At 39.9% G+C, this 20,134-nt stretch overlaps 1 protein-coding gene across 1 annotated transcript in view; it reads right to left on the bottom strand.

Moving 5' to 3' along the window:
- The window catches only part of LOC306964569 (sterile alpha motif domain-containing protein 10-like), a 47,409-nt gene extending 27,524 nt beyond the window's left edge, over positions 1-19,885 (bottom strand). The window contains exon 1 of the mRNA XM_079558634.1: positions 19,542-19,885. Within this exon, the coding sequence (XP_079414760.1) occupies positions 19,542-19,554 (13 nt within the window). The 5' untranslated portion in view covers positions 19,555-19,885. The remainder of the gene's footprint in view (positions 1-19,541) is intronic.
- Between the last annotated feature and the right edge of the window lie 249 nt (positions 19,886-20,134).

The raw sequence follows: 20,134 nt of genomic DNA, 5'->3' as shown, positions 1-20,134 counted from the left end.
TTCTCTAATAACCTTGGCTTTAATGATATGGGAGTGTGTGTGTAAGTTCCAGACAGTTACCAACACTCCATACTACAAATACTACAGCCACTATTGCCAAAATCATTGCAACAGTTACTGCTTCTTCAAGGGTGTGGCCGTGGTCCCCAACCTTTTTCACCTAAAGATCAACTGGCTCTGTCTGACAGAAAGGCAACGATCGACCAGCAAATAAATGGGCCTAATATTTAAATTTTTGTCATTGCCCCGGCCTGTGTTCTGTGGGTTTTTGGGTTTGTTCATGTTTTGACCCGGATCCGTCTCCCATTGTTTTGTTGTGACTCTGGGCCAGTCGCAACATTATAATATAATATATTTATAAGTATTAGGTATATATTTTTCTTTTAGAATGATATTGGTGCTTAAAGGGACTATACGGAGTTTAAAAATGTTAAAATTATGTATTTTCCTCCTCCTACATGTTCCAGCAATGCCCTAAGGTGCAGAATGAGCCCAGACCTATTCGTTACAATTGCCTCTAAGATCCTGCACTGTCACAATTCGGATCTGAAGTGCCGTCATGCACAAGCTTAAAGGAATAGGCCACCGTTTTTACATACTAAGATATGTTCTTACCTCACTTTAGTCGAGTTAATATATCCCCGTCTGGTCTTTGTCCGTGCGCTCTGCCAGGCAAACGGAGCACATACGCAGCCTCTCCCACATGTCACATAGCTCCGAAAAAGCTCACGATAGAAGCTACCAAGCTCTTCCACGTGTTCCCTATTTAAATAAAGTTACGTGAAGTGTTTTCATGCGAAGTATATTTACACAGAAATGTAAAGACTTCCCCCGCTCACTTCCGTCAATAACCTTTAGGAGTTACTGCGCGGACGTTTTACTCCTCGTATCATTACGCCCCACAATATAGTCCCCCTTTTTATTTGCTTCTAAAATCGACATGCTACATTTCTGTGTAAATATACTTCGCATGAAAACACTTCACGTAACTTTATTTAAATAGGGAACACGTGGAAGAGCTTGGTAGCTTCTATCGTGAGCTTTTTCGGAGCTATGTGACATGTGGGAGAGGCTGCGTATGTGCTCCGTTTGCGTGACAGAGCGCACGGCCAAAGACCAGACGGGGATATATTAACTCGGCTAAAGTGAGGTAAGAACATATTTTAGTATATAAAAACGGTGGCCTATTCCTTTAATATAGAAGCTGCAGTTACACCTAAGACCTGAGGTGGCAGTAGTGAGTATAGATAGATAGATAAAAAGAGAAAAAGTCTACTGATTGGTGACCACTGGTCTATGGGGTGCACTTACAATACAGTATATCACCAATCAATCACAGATATGGGGTGGCCAATGGTTAAATTGTGCTTAAAGAATAACTCTTGGCTAATAGCCACCAATCATAACAACGTGCAGACAATGGGACACTAAAATGAAAATGTCTTGCTAAACACTATTAGTAATATAATATTATTATTTAAATTTAAACATGTTTTAGGAAACATTGAATCACTAGAGCAGATAATGTCTAGACGAACAGCTAATGTTTGTCTTTCTAGATGTTTGAGCATTATTAAAGCTCTTATTATTACATGATCACTAATAAAATAACTAGGTCAACTACTCTTTCAGCTATATTTGTTCAACTCTCTTGTGGTTTCTTTTTGGTATTAAAGTACTTGGATCATCTTTTGATACTTTTCTGTGACCTTAGCTTCACCTCTTGAGTACTTGTGTGTTCTTTGGAAATGCAAGCGTCCTGCCTCCTCACCCTCTTTTTAGACATCAGAGCGCAGGCGACACACTCCAGTTTCGGCACACTCCTCTTTTTCACAGTTCACTGGAAGATCAAATATCTAGTTTTAGTCCAAGTTTTATACAGTATCTGAGAGGAAAGGAAAAAGACACCCCAGTTCTCTGTAATCTTCGAGCGCTGCACTTCATAGTGCGGTGATTTTATCCATATTAAACATTAAGTCCTAAATATAGCTTTGGCCAAGCATGTGCTGCCAACTACCTTTATACATGGCAGCAATCCAGACTTGTTGAACCTCGCATGAAGCATGAGGCTATTTAGGAGACTTCCACTCCACCAGAGGCAGCGCTAACCCCAGGAATGAGCCATGAAATTACTCCATTTTGAGAGAGCGCGTGGGGGGTAGAGGCACGGATCTGGTAGGAGTGCAGCGTTAAAAATAAAGATACAAAACTCAGGAAGGACCCCAGGATTTTTTTTTTTTTCAGGGATGCAGAGCAGTCTATTATCCACTCTGACACGGCTGAAAAAACCTCTCAGAGTGAAGTTTACTTTCCTTACATTATCACCACTATAGGAGAGGAAGTCAATTATGCATATATAGGGCTGGATGGTATGGCAAAAAGAATCAAACACAACACAAATCCGCACATAATACAATTAAGAAATATGGTCATTCTCACTCCAGCTTGGATTAAGTTGACCAAATCTACGTATAGTCTACTTTTGACCTGCCACGGCAAGGACTCTTTATCCACACTTGTGCATCAGGCTGTCTGCTCTGATTTGGGACAGAGGATGTGAGTGTAGCTGGAGAGTGTGAGTGCATTCAAGTGGAGGGAAAGAGGCTGAGGGCTCTGTGAGCACAATGAGGATCAGGTGGACGTTTGCTAAAATTATCCCATGTCCGTCTTTAAGGCCAAAAATAAAACGTGCTGTTTATGCTGCAAACACTGGGATTGTTGTTATGTGGAAGTGGAAATATAAAAAAATCAGCCTAAAGAAAGCAGGCGGGTCGCTAAAAAAGATGGCTTAGTGATAAAAAATACACAATCAGGGTCCTTCCTTTAGTCCGAATACATTTCTGTTCCTGTATAGATGTTTTGTCTCTATTTTATTGAACTTACTGTGAATCAAAGTGTTATTGTTTTCAGAGTATTCAGGATAAGATCAAGATTGGTGAAAGCGGCAGTGCACACTCTCTCTGTGAAAAAGAAATGCCGCTAATCGAAAAATACAAAAGGATTGAGACACACCGGTAGGTCAACCTTTGTTTACACCAACTTGTTTCAACTCAAAAGAGTCTTTGTCAGGGCACTTGAGGGAGACTTTTGATATATGTTGACTTGTATGTTAGTGTCATCATGTCATTGTTATTTTGGGCTTTTGATTCACATTTTTATAATCCATGTGAGGTAACGAGATGGCAAATGCTTACGGTGTCTTTGGCAGATTTGTAAATGTACTGACTGGCAAAATCTCAAAGCAGCAAAATTAGATTAAAAGGTCAAGCAGGCAGAGCTTAGCTTTGGCCAAATGGCAATAATACATTTAGCAGCGGAAATCCACCAGTCGCCACCATAAAGGTTAGAGCCGGATTGTCAATGCTGATTACTTAGTTTTTAGCAAAGGTCAAATATTAGTCATTTGGAATTTATATCTAAGTGGCTCACCCTTCTTTTTACCTTGTCGACATCTATGGGCCTTAGGCAGGACAATCCCCATGGGCAGAGCCACCAGCTAATTGTAATGTGGACAGAGGCATGTGTGACGCCCCCTGGTTGTGACACATACAGGCACAAAGAGTCAAACAGGATCAAAACTGACATATCAAGAATGATTTAAAAAATAATTAGTAAATCCAGAACATTTTTTATTATATGTTAAAAGGACTATACAGAGTTCAAAAATGTTAAAGAGGGGGTATTGTGCTTTTTTCAATCACATAGCACCAGTCTATAGCACACTACAATGATGAAAAAACTTTCTGTTGGTTTGTAAATGCAGTAAATTAGAATAACTGCCTTGTATAAAATTGCTCTCTCAAAATGGCTGTAGTGAATGTCTTGAAATAGGCCTCTGTCTCTTTAAGAACCTCTGACCCTTTCCGACACGCCCCCTCCACACGCTGTCTGTGGCATCAGTGGGGAGGGGGTTCTGCTGAGGAGCAGTGGTTGGTTACTCGGCTGGTGACGAAAGCTCGGAGGCGTCTCCAGGAGGTGGGGGCGTTCCTAGGAGGACTCAGGCAAACACATCCCTAATATGGCTGCCATCAGAGTTTTTACAGATTACTCAAAAATATGTGAATGTGCCAAGACAACTCATGGCATGTTTTTAATGAGGGAATGACATAATAACATGATGTAAAGCTTGAAAAAGTTGATTTTGCATAATACCCCCCCCCCCCTTTAAAATTAAGTATTTTCCTTTCCCTACATGTTCCAGCAATGTTAATGTGTAGAATGAGCCCACACCTATTCACCACAATCCTGCACTGTTGCTCGTTACTAGTTGTTAATTCGGGTCCTTAATATAGAAGATGCAGTTACATGTAGGACCTGAGACTTGCATCTAGTCCCTTTAATGTCATTATTTCATTATTGCTGTTGACTTTATATTGCATCAGCTAGTATTGCAAGAATGGAAATTTTGTGATATACTTATACAGTATGTTATAGGTGTGGCACTAACTGACTTCATTTTCTCTCTCCCTCCCTTTCTCTCTCTGCCTAGTTTTAACATAAATGTCAAAGTGGTAGTTTTTGCCGGTTGGCGTTAACTTTTAGTGCATTTTATCCATGTCTCTTCTGGACATATTCAGCCGATATGTGCGAGCGAAAGCCTGGACAGTCTCTCCACCGTCGCCGTGCCAACACAGCCCATCGCACGGCTTTTCTCTCACACGGACGATCTAACACTCCATTCTAACACTTTACTTCAGACCTTGGATATACAACAAGGATGATCCTAACAGTACAAAGGATGAGGCCAGGAGAGGAGCGAGACAAACAGAGGAGGAAAGAGGGGAGATGTTTCTGGAGGGGCAAGGTAAACACTGAGTGGTGCCGAAAAATGTAGTTAAAACCTAGGTCATGGAAGTAAGCCACTATATTGTATGTTTAACAACACAAAAAGCTGCAAAACTGTATGATGCCTGTGACAGCGGACACAGTAACCTCTTTCCCACAGGCTCCAGTTTGCTCTCAGAGATACAGCGATCGATTATCCACCACTGCGTCAGAAAACATGCAATTACACTTCACTTTAGATAAAACACACACTCGGATACAGTGCAGTGATGTCCCTCACCCCGGGCCAACTCATGTCAAAACCACTTCTCCTCAAAAGTGTCTCCCTGCAGCGTCTCACAAACAGAGAGAGAAGCTGCGGTACAGGGGTCAGGCATGGCTATGACCTCAGTAAAGCATGATGGAACGAAAGCAGGAGTGAAGACAACATGGCCAATCGGGGGAAAATGCATTCATATTTCTACCTTTATGCATCACAAAAAGGGAAAAGGATAAAAAACAGTTTACGCTTTACTGCACTTTTCACAAATAAATCCTGCTGGAGGGCTCAGTCGATGAACGCTTCACTAGAGGCACTGTCACAAAAGGAGGAGATTGGAAAGTGCTATGGCAATTTTAGATGTCAAAAAATGTAATAGTTTTACTGTACCCTTTGAAGACAAATGAGTAAAACCCAGCGCCATAAACAAAAGCCTCTGCCCCCCCACCCGCACCCGAGAACATACTTTATACATAATCTATAGATTATGACATGGCAAATGCTTACAGTCTCTTCGGCAGATTCATAAATTTACCGACTGGCAAGATCTCAAAACAGCAAAATTAGATGAAAAGGTCAAGAGAGCAGAGCTTAGCTTGGGCCAAATTGCAACACCACATTTAGCAGCAGAATTCCACCAGTAGCCACCATAAAGGTTAGGGCGCGATTGTTAACGCTTAGGTTGACTGATTATTTAGTTTGGTAAAGGTCGAACTCAGGAAATTTGGAATAATCAATGTCTATGGGCCTTAGGCAGGATAAAGGTTGACAGAGACATGCATTTCCTTTCCAATGGCTACAAACTGCTTTAAAAATATTTCTGTTTCCTAATTCCACTGAGAGGAGAACATATTTTGCTGGCTACCAATGGCCTGGATGAATCATAGTAATTAAATATGTTAAATGCTGGAAAAATGTGGCACATGCCCTAAAGAGTGTGCGTCTTTATGCTGAGTGTAGACAGCAGCAAGCCGTGTTCGTCTCAATCTCAAACGAGGCCTTTTAAATATTTAGTGTTTGTTTACAAGAGCAGCTCCCTCGAGTAGCAAAATGTTCTCTCTGACTGAATTAACAGAGGTTTGGCTGCAAAATATCAAACACTGGAAATGGTCCCGACTTAGATCTATGTCGCTATGATAAAACCAAAGACAAAAAAACACATCAAATCATCACGAAATATCAGATAAAAACATTTGAATCCTTTTGCAGATGCTTTATGCTGTTCCTTTGAAAATAGACACGACGTGCCAGATGGTCCACTAATGAAGTCTAAAGTGAATTCAGTAATCACAAACATTCCCACCATTATCATTTTTCTTACGACAATCCGTCCTCATTCCTGAGAAAACAAACCAAAGTTTGGCCACACTCCACTGTGAACTCACATAAACTTGAACAAATGAAGCCTAGACGTTAATTCAACCTGGGAGATGATTCACTTCAGCCCATCAGTGTAAGAGCAACACCTCCGTAGCAGCAAATCATTGCCCTCGGTCTTGCTTTTAAGCCTCCAGCAATCATGGATCGTTCGCTTCCCAGCTGTGCTGCGACGCACCTCCGCCCCATCTCCACCTCTTCTGCCCATGGCTTCTCCCTGCTACATCCTTCACGGTTCTCTTATGCCACCACCAGTGTCCAGGCTCCAGGGGAAGACAGCCCTAACTCCAAGCTGTCCATCCCTGACTTACATACCTACATCAAAGTCTACTGCCGAGGTCTGATCGCCAAAACTAATACACATGTCAATCAATCTCCTAATCGCTGCTTTTGTTTGTTTCAGTCTATCCAGGTTGAATTTACATCAATAGTCGCATGTCCACACTCCATAACTGTAGGTAGCTAACTACAAAAATGAAAACAAGATGTACTACATAATGAATCATCGCAACACTGTATATCACTTTTTATGTGAAATCTTTTCCATTCTGTAAAGAACTTTGTGGTTCAATAAAAGGAGACCCTGTAGATTAACCACTATGACAGATAATGCCCTCTCCTGCTCTATAAAAGTTTTAAATAATGTCACCGTTCAACAGTATTGGAACATTAGATAAGACATTCAGTCATAATGCTTATAAAACATGGCATGAACTACACCCAGTTGAAAATATTGCTTACAATTCCCCGCAGCCGTCCTCCGAGGTTAAGCAGCTCTGCACCCCGATACAAAACCTACAGCGACAGTATCGAGCTGCAGTTCATTGCAATTGTCACATGTGGCGCATAAATCAATTAGGTGCACTGACACTGTGGAGTTTGGCTCTACGCCGCCCGATACTTTATTGAGTGTCCTTAAGCTCCCGCTAACACACATGACACATTTACAGTATGTCAGCGCTAATGGACATGGTTGACATATTAGAGAATAACTGTCTGACCAACGTGGCGTGCTGCAAATAACGCTTACAGCCTGAGACAAACAAAAAGGTTATTCAGCAGCAAGAGGTTCAGAGACAGTTAAGTGAAAAATGAGCAGATTTAGATAAGATAAGGCATTTACAAACACGTGTCAATCATGAATTAATATTGGACTTGATTAATATTGAACAATGAATTCATTATAATGAGCACATTCATTGTTCATAATTAACATGTTTGTAAACGCTTATGGCCCATAAGCATTTCCAAACATAACTTATGGGTATGCCTTATTAAAGTGTTGCAGAAGAGTTATATACAGAACAGAAAACAGGATGAGGGTGTGAGGAGAAAGATGGCAGAAATAAGCCTATAAAAGGGAGAAGCGGTGGGGGGAAAAGATAATAAAGTTAATACCACTAAAGAGGTAAACAGACGGACAAGGGAAATGTGCCAGTGAATATGAATTGAATTCCAATTTGGGAAATGGACTGCGGATTTGTAAGCATGATTAGGAAAAAGCAGCAGGAGGGATAATGACGATGACAGACGTAAATGTGGTTTGGAATAGTAAAGCATAACCACAAAATTGTCTATATGTGCCTATCTATACGTGTCTGTCTGTCTGAATTGTAGTGAAATAAATAACTGTCCAGTCTGTTACACATTAAACTCACTGTCTTTCCCTTTGTGGACACTATTAACAAATACCAACTCCATAAAGGAAATGAACAGAAAACTAAGGCATTTCACAATATAATGTATAGATTATGCATTCCTTGAGCGTACGTACATTGTGATCCAAAATATTGTGTTGACTCTTGCCTTCGTGTGAACTGAGAAAAGAGAGTTATGAAGGCTCGGGCAAGAGGTGAGATTATGGATGTGCAAAACCTCTGAAACAGGTGAGAGGAGAAAGGAGATAAGCACTGGGGCAAGAAAAAAAAATGTGACTCTTTGCAGTGAAACGTTGTTGCTATTTGCATATTTCCAATACCTTTCTGTTGAGTGTCTTTTGGTGAACTCCATAATGGAATAAAATGATGCACAACATGCATTATTTCAGTGTTTTTGACAATATTTTATGGTTGAATCATACAGTGATTGCAAATGTCAGCGGGTCATCACTGGGTCATCACTGTTCTCACCTGGGACTTCTGATCAGCGTAAAATAGGAACTCAAAAAAATGGGACATATTGTTACAACTAAAACATCCAGAGTTTAGTTTATGAAATAAATTAAAACATACACCTGGGGCCTCTCCATCCTCTTTGCTCTCCACTCTGTCTTATCTAACCTATTGCTGATGAAAAAACGCTCAACTGTTTAGCCCGGACAGTACAGTCTAAATAGACACGGCAACTACTAACTGAATAGTAAACATGTGAGCATACTACTCCCACAAGGACCTTTTTTTTCAGGCCACAACATCCCACAGAATGTGGACTTCTACATGTTTTGGTCTATTTCATTCAGGAATAACCTATTTCCATCGGAGACACATCGACTTATTTTACCAATGTAAATGCCTCCTAATTTTTGATGAAGAACAGTAAGTTGTTATAAGGTTAGAACAAAAAGCTTCATTAAAACCACATATTACATGTTAAAGTCTATTTCTAAATAGACTTTAACTGTTCAATCAATCCAGCCCTGTTGGATTACTTTGCTCTATTCCCTCACACAGTAAATACGATCATCAGATCAATTACTTCATCAGGGTTTTAAACATCATGGCAGATATTTGGACACAATGAAGTAGAGACGACTTGAGGCGGATCATTAGGATCAATCCACTGAGCCACATTTGAGCAGATGCTGTGGGCTGTCACTTCCACATTCAGTTTACTTCACTGTACTGTCTTATATGACAAAGTCAAATGCAGAGGTCAAGTGTAAGGTCCATCAAATTGCAGTAAGTTCTTGTAATGCTGCTTAATTGAAATGTTCAGTCACCAAATGTCACCTAAATTGTAATTTTAGAGTAGCTGTATACGTTACAGCTATCAAAATAAATACAAAAAACAAAATTGTTAAGCCCCAATTAAAGAAATGTGATATATCAACAATAATCATTGAATACAATGTACTGAAATGTCTTTTATGAAATAGACGTAGGCAGCGCATGTAGTTGCACACACATGTAGTCCGTGAATCTGTATCAATAGTCAGTGTCCGTGAGTGTTGTTGGCTGTCAAGCCCCAGCTCTTGCTGTGGGACCACTGACCCGGTGTGTGAGGGGTGAGCATAGCTCCAGTCCACCCCCAGCAAACGCTGAGCGACAGCCCACTAACCTCAGCTGCCTCCCACAACGACAACACTTTCCTCTTGCTTTCACCCACAACAAACATGTCACAACAGAACCAATGTACAAGTCATACAAGGAAAAAACGGCATCAAAGCAGCTGTCAGGGTTGACATTACAGATGTTGTGTCAAACATCTGCAGGATCTCAATCCCAAGCGTGGGCTAGATCTTTTGTTTTGTTTTCTTTTGGGGGTAAATTCTCACCAAGAGAGACACTGAAAGTGATCTACAGGAAGACTTTTGGCTCAAAGAATAATCAGCATCTTCCATACAGGAGCAACAAAAATCACTTCTGTCGATATAGTGACTTTTTAAAAAATATGAAAGTCTTGTCTAAAATGTCATAATCAGACGTATTTTTTTCAGTTGTGAAATATAACCTTGAAACAATATTATTCAATTACATTAAGGTTACGATCCATCAAAGTGAATGAACAAGTGTGCCAATGTATCTGATGGCTTCAGCCAACTGAGTCAGAATGAAATATTAAACGTAAGAAAAAGGGGGTCAGACAAGGTTGTGGTACATTTAGGTTAAAGGCTTCTCTCACAGCAGCCTGCAGCTGTTGTCGTTTCATAAACCAAAATCAAGTCTACTCCCATTTGTGTCTGAGAGGAGGAAACGTAATCACATGAAGTGCATGTGAACTGCAAACTTTGTGACACACTGAGAAAAATCACTGGGATAATGATTTGCTCTGGCACAAAGTATTCCCGTGTGATGACATCATGTTACTCCCAGCTGCCCATTCTTTTGCATTCTGTTTGAGAAACACAAAAACAAACAAGGCCCTAAAAACAAAAACTACATGAAACATAGCATTTTTCTAAGCTAGAGTAAGTAGACTTTTCTCTGTGGAGCATAGCCAAACTGATCATCCCTGAAACATTGTGCTGTTCCTTGTAAACACTGGTCAGTTCCTTGTAAACATCGTACTGTTCCTTGTAAACATTGTTCTGTTCCTTATAAACACTGTACTGTTCCTTGTAAACACTGGTCGGTTCCTTGTAAATATTGTACTGTTCCTTGTAAACATTGGTCTGTTCCTTGTAAACATCGTACTGTGCCTTGTAAACAGTGTACTGTTCCTAGTAAACATTATACTGTTCCTTGTATACATTGAACTGTTCCTTGTAAACATTGTACTGTTCCTAGTAAACATTATACTGTTCCTTGTATACATTGTACTGTTCCTTGTAAACATTGTACTGTTCCTTGTAAACATTGCACTGTGCCTTGTAAACATTGTACTGTTCCTAGTAAACATTATACTGTTCCTTGTAAACATTGTACTGTTCCTTGTAAACATTGTACTGTTCCTTGTAAACATTATACTGTTCCTTGTAAACATTGTACTGTTCCTTGTAAACATTATACTGTTCCTTGTAAACATTGTACTGTTCCTAGTAAACACTATACTGTTCCTTGTATACATTGTACTGTTCCTTGTAAACATTGTACTGTTCCTTGTAAACATTATACTGTTCCTTGTAAACATTATACTGTTCCTTGTAAACATTGTACTGTTCCTAGTAAACACTATACTGTTCCTTGTATACATTGTACTGTTCCTTGTAAACATTGTACTGTTCCTTGTAAACATTGTACTGTTCCTTGTAAACATTATACTGTTCCTTGTAAACATTGTACTGTTCCTTGTAAACATTATACTGTTCCTAGTAAACATTGTACTGTTCCTTGTAAACATTATACTGTTCCTTGTAAACATTGTACTGTTCCTAGTAAACATTATACTGTTCCTTGTAAACATTGTACTGTTCCTAGTAAACATTGTACTGTTCCTTGTAAACATTATACTGTTCCTTGTAAATATTGCACTGTTCCTTGTAAACATTGGTCTGTGCCTTGCAAACTTTGCAAGTCCATCATGATCTCATCTGTAATGCTAAATCCTTCAGCCTTGGATCTACCTCTTTTAATATTTCCTTTCACTGCACATTTTTGAATGAGGCAAGACAAAAGTAAGAAGTTACATCAGAAATTTCAGGCGCTTCACCCATAGATACTCGAGGGTGGAATTAAAAGTAGTATATTCCTCTATACCTCTCTATTCCAACATAGGACGACTTTGTCAAATATCCCAGGAAAGTAGGTTTACACTTGTATTTGAACAGCCGTCCTGTTTCTCAGACTGTGGTGACACCCGGCGTCCTACTGACACCGTGAAATCGAGGTCTCCAAGGTGCAGAACAGTGAGAGCCGTAGGAGGTCACACTTTGAGGGCAGTATCACGCGCGGGTGAGAGAAGAATGTGTTTTGTATATAAATATTTTTTTAAAGCAAAGGTTAATTGTAAAAGTGTTGAATAGATTGGATTGGATTGATACAAATTCTGAATAAAAATAAAGGTATGTTCAAAACGCTCCCCCTCTAATATTATGTTATACTTTGTTCTAAAAAAAATCAACACTAAAGATAATACAAAAAGGCGTGAAGTGGAAGTTACTCTGAACAGGAAAACAGAAACACCTGAACTGAACCTGAAATTGATTTTTGGAGAAGAAACATGCTTTGTGATGTGCTCTGGATGTTTTTGCAACATATAAATCTCTAGAGCACATCTAAGACCGCAGGCTGCAGTGATAATTGCTTCTGGTGGACAGACATGACCAGGCTCTCCAACATGAGAGGATGTTTGCCTTGTTACCGGTGCCGAAAAAGCCATTAGCCATTTGGTTTAATGGGCAATCTGTAGCCTGGGCTTCTGTGACCCCCGTAAGGGGAGGGGCTGTTCAGCTTATTAACAGAAAAAAAAACAGGCTTAGCTATTGCACAAGGCTGCTCTTAATTAGATTGTTTGTTTAGCTAAGTCCAAAGGGATCGAGAAGTGGAAAGGTCTCCTTGAAAAGTAGGTTCAAAGACATTTGGCAAAGATGACTCGGAAGACATACAGAACAGATCAACAACAAATATAGCAAAGGCATAACACTGGGAATGCACTTTGTGAAATATTTATGTTTCAAACACATAGAAACACCACCAACATTACGGAAAACAATGAAATACAAACTGCTGAGCAAAATCTGAGAATGACATGCAGAACATTTGTGTACAGGCATAACTACAGGGTAATCCAGTTTTATAAAACTCTTAGACATTAACCCTGTTTTCAAAGGGTCCTAAATAACAGCATCCTTTGCTATTTGCAACCATTCCTTGCATTATGCGCACCTATGCAACAAAGCGTGATACAGTCTCAAATCTTACTCTCAGCACTGCAAGCAAGATTTTTAATTTATTTGATTTATCAACAACTGTATTCACTCTCTGCCAATTGCACCCACTTAAAAATGCAACAAGGAAGACATAAATATCCACTTCACCTTTCAGTGACCATAATGTAATGCCTGATCTGCGTATGTGACAATTATCACAAATGCTGAATTGCCTTAATTACACTTTTATTGAAGGCTTATTGTGCAGAACCGATTCATAGTAATTGATTGAATTGCGTGAGAAACGGAGACAGTGATTGAATTTATGAGGATTAATCTGTAACTAACAATGCTGCGATGCACGAGGGATGTGACCTCTGTATGAAATTATGCCTAATTAGCACAAACCTAAGAAAAAATAAAGTACATCCCGTTCCATCCATCTCTAAAGTTCTCCAACCGTTTCGCCTTGATCCCTCTCCCTATGCGAAGGCCTAATTAAGGAACAAAATTGGATATGGTTTTGTGCACACTCTTAATTCAAAAAAAGAGGAGGGGGGGAAGAAGGCCGACCCGGGACAAGGGCGCTGGATCCCAGAAATATTATCGGGATGCAAGGTTATAGCGCCGAGGGCATATGGAATGGGGGTCGCCGGAGTGTGACGCCAGTAAAGCTCACAACATGAAATGCACTCTTTGCTCTTGCTAATCTACTGCAGATTCATCCAGGATGTCCCGTCTTTTCTGAGCTGTTAGTTCTTTGCTGTCTGTATATTGTGTTTTGTTTATTATTATTATACTTTTTCTGTACTGTAGACCTTTTTATGAAGCACTTTGGTCAACAATAATTGTTTTAAATGTGCTATATAAATACATTTGATTTGATTTGATTTGATTTTTAAGTACTTATAACAGAAACATGGAGAGTAGCATTTATCCAGAGGCTTGTTCTCTGACAGGCCAAGTTCAAAGGTCAAAGTGGTCGGGAGATTAGATGGGAGAGGACCACTTGAATATGCACATTAGACTGAAAAAAGCATTGAAACATTTTGCGATTGTTTTTATTCTCATGTTTTACCCCAAAAGGGCAGCCGTGGCTACATAGCTTACCACTCCTGTATGTGGAGTGAATCATTAGAAAAAAATACCCCTGTGGGAAGTGCTTTGGGTGACGCGCCATATAAATAAGATTCCATTCCAGTCCAGATCAAGACCTCAATCTAAAGTCCACACATCCCATTTAGCTGCCTTTGGTCTGCTCTGCTTTTATCCGTCTCTTTGAGTGTGTAAATCCGGGCTTAGACCAGGTGCAGCTGTGGAGAGGGATCACATAGGCTGTAATGGCTGCCTCGAGGGTCTTATGGTCATTCAGGGGGATTCTCTCTGAATTATACCCACTGTGCTCCCTGCTGTGGGCAAAGTGGATGATGATGGACACGCCAAAGAGCTTTAACTGCAGGCTTGAGTTCCTGCTCAGCAAATAAAATAACACGCCCCCCCCCACAGTGATAAACTAAAGCACGGGCCTTGCTCTTACCATCCAAATTGCAGAGGCCAAAGCAAAACCACAACAAAACACCTTTGGCTGTGAGACCAAATGAGACAAATGGGCAGAGTTTAAGCGGTGGTGACAGCAAAACAAAGGTGTGTGAAAAGATAACACCTCACTCTCTCTTCGCACTTGAGCACACAAGCACTAATTACACTCGAGGCTAAACTGGGTCACGTTAGCCGGACTACTGACCCTGTTTCACCAAACTATGCGAGAGATTACAAAGCATTCATTTATCTGACGCAGGCATCTTCAACGAGGGGGTTGTGATCCCTATAGGGGATACTTCATTTAATGGTCACTGAACATATGTATCAATATATTTACATACAGAATTACACATTTTGTCTTCAACAAACGTATAAATAATATACAACAGGGAACACAATAAGACACTGAATGAGAGTTGTGGGTTCCTCTGTCCATCTTGATGAAGAGAGACACTGAGCCTGGAATCCATTTTAATGACACACAATCGAGCACTTCGGTGTCAGTAAAATGTCACTATTTATTATGCTATGGTAGAAAACTAAATACAAAGACTTGCCTATACCCACGCCAAACACAAAACCTTGTGCTAGCCACTCTGCCACACAGAACAAAAAGAAGCGTCCACCACTGGGTCAACCACTCGACGTACATGAAGCATAGGCTATACTGCAGTGGGGGCATTGTCTGCGGAAACACGACATTTTAAGACGACGACTCAGGGCGATGATTACAAAAGCTCAGACTGCCTTGTTTGGATTAGGTTGAACAAGCATTCAGGCAAAGAAAACAGCACTTCATGTTCAAGAGTTTGAAGGAAAGCAAATGATGAGGTCAGAGTCAAAGGTTTAAGTTATTCCTGACACACGGGTAAGTTTTTCAAATTACACTGGCAGAACAGACCTAGTTTCTTTATTTTCAATCAAAAAAGTGTCCCCTCTACTAATGTTTTTTTTTTATTATTAGTATTATTATTATTATTATGCCCTTATATTTTAAATCCAACAATAGAATTCTTTATTTATTGTATGCCAAGGCAGATGCTTGGAGAAGGCTCACACGATGCACAATAGACACCAGTGCCCACAAGGCAGACAATGAAGTGCAAAAACACAGGGCAGACCAACGTAAATATAGTGTTTATTTTTGTACAGCCTTGTAAGTTGTATTAGACTTGGCGCAGTCATGACAGGTCGATTGTCGACTTGGCTGGGTGCTTCTTTCTGCTTTCAGATGCTGCATGTTTTATGTGTGCGCGCATGTGTGTGTGGATGTGAACAGTGTCCAGTGGCCTCGGTGCTTTATGGATGGATGAAAGCCACCCTTGCGCTCTGTGTAGCACCGCTGGATTGGTTACATGCTGAGTGCAGCCAGGCCTGTCTCTGCTCCGGCTCGACCCCATGCAGGCTCCTGGAGTGAATACAGGATGAGCCATGCTGCTCCCGATGGCCCAGTTGCTATTACCCTGTTTTCTATCAAACATCTAAGTACTGCTGGAGAAACTATTCTTGTTTTCAACAAATCACACATGTTTATTGTTGGAAAATGCATTTGTTGTACAAAGTCTTCAAAATACAGAACTATTGCAAATGTGCAAAAAATAAAAAATGTGGGGATTAAACTATACAAGTTGACATTACTAAAATCCATCCTACTGACTGTATTTCTGTATGAGCTGATAAAGAAAGCAACTCTTCAATAAAAAGCTGTAATAAGAGTAGTTATCGCACTGGAAGATTTGGACAATCTGTGCTGCCAACAGCGGTCAGGCTGTGCGATCAGGACCTGAAAGGCTGATCTTTATGAATGATGTTTAATTGATACAGTTCTATTGTATGTTCTTGCTGATATTCAGGCTTTGACTGCAGGCATGAATCAACCAAATAAACATGAAACTTAAAGTGTCCATTTATAAGACAAGACATCTCTAAACTAGGGATGTCACAATAATACATTTTTGAGTCATGATTATTGCGAGGAAAAACATTGCGATTTTACAATTGTTCACGATTAGCGAAATTAAGGAAGAACATTTCTCAAAACCTTTACAGTCCTGTCTAAATCTTCACAAAAGAGAAGCAAGACATTTTCATAATTATTTAAAGGTACGGTAACATTTTGGACAATACTGTTGCCGGCAAAACAAAACATGCTCCTACAGCTCAACACAGAAAATGCTATTACTGCAGTGTGTAATAAAGAATGGATTTAGATGAGGACCTAACATGTTTAAATCTTAAATGTTACACATCTCCATGGAGACGAGCTGGAGACGTACCCACTCCTGGTAAAGTTTACAGTCATATCTTAGGAGGGGTGAGCTTCATAAATGTTTGTTTGTACATTTATGAGGTATTTTTCAATGATGAAAATATCTGTCATGAAATAAATGCTTGTATTTCAATTTTATTTATTGGGTAATAGTCTACGCGGTGTGGCTTTAAAGGTTTAATCTAAAACCTATTAAACTTTCAACTTATGATATTTTTTTAATCTTTATGTCATTATATAAAAAAGTTAAATGATATAAATAGGCTATGTTATTATTATCTATACCTAAAGGAAGCAAATGTATGTAGATGTTTTAGAAATATCGACTGTATTTCTTTCCATGTGCTCACACAGTTCATGTACCTTTTTACGTGACATAAACGCAGCTGCACATGATTCTTTTGGGACTCTTCCTGGGTAAGATTGAACTATTGAACCTGCCTTTGACTATTTGTGTTTTGGAGCTGATTTAACACTACAGATGAGTGCACACAAATAACTCATGAGACGATTTACCTTGGGCCCGAAAATTCTTACGATTAACCTACTGTGAGCTTTTTATAACCGCCGTGATTGTAAAATCGGTTAATCTTGACATCTCTAAATACAACAGCAACATTTTCTGGTATTGTCTTTCCCAAAGCCCGATTTTGCAAAGCCCTGAAGGATTGAAAAATATCTTATTTTGTTGCATTTAATTATAGGCCTAGTGTTCTTAGTGTTCCTATGAATTATATATTTTACTATATGAATATTATAATATTCACAATCATCAATTAATCAATCAGACAAAGTGTAGAGCACTTAACAACAACACAACGACAACCAAAGAGCATCAGTAATCCTACATTACTGCATTTAAATAAAAGTCACTGCTCCTCTTCTATGATGTCTGCCCCAGACAATGCTGGAGCCTCTGTAGCATCAGTTATTGTGCGGCTGCTTATCTCTCATACAACAATGCAGCCAGATGTCCAGTCCGATTAAAGTAAACATTTGATGAATTTCAGCCACAGTGAATAGTCAAGCATGAGCAGAGCATAATTATCAAGCAAAGCTGCTATGTAGCTGTCCAAAGGGAGGAAAATTGTAATTCTTCGCCCAATTTACATGAAGATGGGACAAGGTTTTCGACACTGTTTAAAATTCGAGTCACCCTTTGTAATTGAGTGTCACTGGGCTGAAAGCACCAGCTCACTGCAGAACTCTGGGAATTAACTCAAAATCAATGCAAAGTCAACAGGGCTATTAGGATCGACATCCATACAGTGGTCTGCCTATATGCTGATATGCAGGACAATTGTTAAATGCATATTATGTGTGTGAACAGGTTTGACACATACACTGCGGAACGTTCCAGGTCATGTAGAAGTTAGCTATGTCACGAGAGCAACCAGCAACACTAACTAGCTATGCTCCTAATGATCAGATAGACAGCGACAATGCTATTTTTGCAGTGTGTTGTTAAAAAAAAAGCTGCAGGGTAAGACATAATGTATTTAGACCTCACGTTGAGCAAACTGTCATCAAAGCAAAGCAGCAACATCGCTATGGAGACGTGCTTGTGATGCTTGTGCTTGTCCCGCTCCCGGCCAAGGAATGGATCTGGTCTGAGGTGTGACTGACCCTCTCAGAGTAACGATTGTTGAACTTTCTCCACCCACAATGAAAGAAATACGTGAATGTTATTGGATTATTGGATGAAGTGGTTAAAACGCTTAAAAATGAAAATGAGCGAGCCGTTCTCAAGTCTTTTTTGTTTTTGTTTTATCAAGGTTCATCCTGTCCAAGACTTTTGCCCCCTGCATCCTGGAAGCTCATTGTGAAGTATTACTCATAGTGTTCAGCATATGTCATTCAGTTGTTACTGTCATTATTCTTAATTACGTTGGCAGGAGACCTAATCAAGGAATAATTGTTATTCAGAAGCTATGTTCCAAATCTGCTCCACTTTGTGTGTGCACAGTCTGAAAAGTGGCTTCAGCGGCACACTTAAAGCCGCTGAGTGCACAACCTCAAGGCAGAGTAAATTAATGATACTTAAGTAAACTATAGATTAATTATAGATAGGCCAGTGTGTCACTATAGGCTCGTGTGCATGGAGTGTCCTACGTGCAGTCATCATGTGCCTCGGCAAAAAAAAGGAAAAAAAACTTAGCCCACAAAAGCACTCACACATATATTATAGCTTCTGAAGGAGAAACTAGCCCATATTATTTGGCTAGGTTAGTCTGCCCAAAGCTGTAGTACAACATTGCCAAATTAAAGGGCAAAACATCAACAATGCCCTGATAGATACACTCCTGCAATAGCATGGTATAGTAACTGCTAATTAGCTTGGTCCCCCGGCATCTTTTTAATATATGTCCCACAAATATAAGCAAGCAATGCAGGAAGGTGGGTCTTTTGAAGGAAATGCCATGGTGGTGTATTGTTATTAGAGAAATGGCAATAACAAATAAATATATAATTTGAATAAAATATAAATACATTCAAATGAAAGGGGAAAAAGGTGCAGGAGAGACAATCCTTTGATTTTCATATATATATATAAATTAACCTGCTGGTCACCAAGTCATGAAATCTGTTTTGTAGCTGTTATTATGAAGATAAGGGGAACAAAGAAGGCAGGTAAGCAAGGACCAAACTTCAAAGTCTTTATACGCTTTACACAAGATGTGCTCCATGAAACTTCTAATCTAAAAGTCTAACTGGACCCTTTAATCAAACTAATTGAAACTAACTATGTCTATCAAATTAGATGCAGTAACATGTGAAGTAGGTAGACGCATGAAGGTATATGCCACACGTTACAACGGGCTCATGGATAAACACGCTCTTACCGTCCACAGCCATCCCCGGTCTGAGCGTGTACCTCTCCGTGGTGTCAGCAGTATTCTGTCATCCTCATAGAAAACCGGAGAAAACGGACTGGGTACAAGCACAAGTGCGCGTCCTCCGCTGCTTTCTTCACTACATGCAAATGTGTAGTGTAGTCGGCGAATGGATGTAACAGAGTCCTCTTTCTCTCTCGCGCGCCGCCAGTTGTTGTCCCGGACGCTGTGAAGGGGTCCGGGATGAAAAGGCTTCTATCCAGGCTCCGCCCCCTTTTCCCGAGCGCGTACCTGACCGCCGCCAGACAAAAGGTCATTAGGCTTTTAGATCAGCTGCTCCCGTAGCTTCACGTCTGCCTGGTCTCACACAAATGTTGTCCTTATGTCATCACGGCATGGCATTAAGACTTCACTGAGCTTTCAGTGGAGAAAGTCGGCTCAGCGCACAACAATGTGTGCAATCCAAAAATAAAATAAAATAGGCCTATATAAATAAATAAAGTGCAATCAAAGAATAATGAAAATTAGAATAACAGTAATGAAAACGTTTAGACTACATAGAATATCTATTTTTTAAGAATAAAGCAAAAGCTAATAAATAA

Source organism: Gobius niger (assembly GCF_951799975.1).
Source record: "Gobius niger genome assembly, chromosome: 6".
Taxonomy (NCBI): Eukaryota; Metazoa; Chordata; class Actinopteri; order Gobiiformes; family Gobiidae; genus Gobius; species Gobius niger.
Note: the sequence above shows the minus strand (reverse complement) of the source record. Positions and strands in the feature narration are given on the sequence as shown.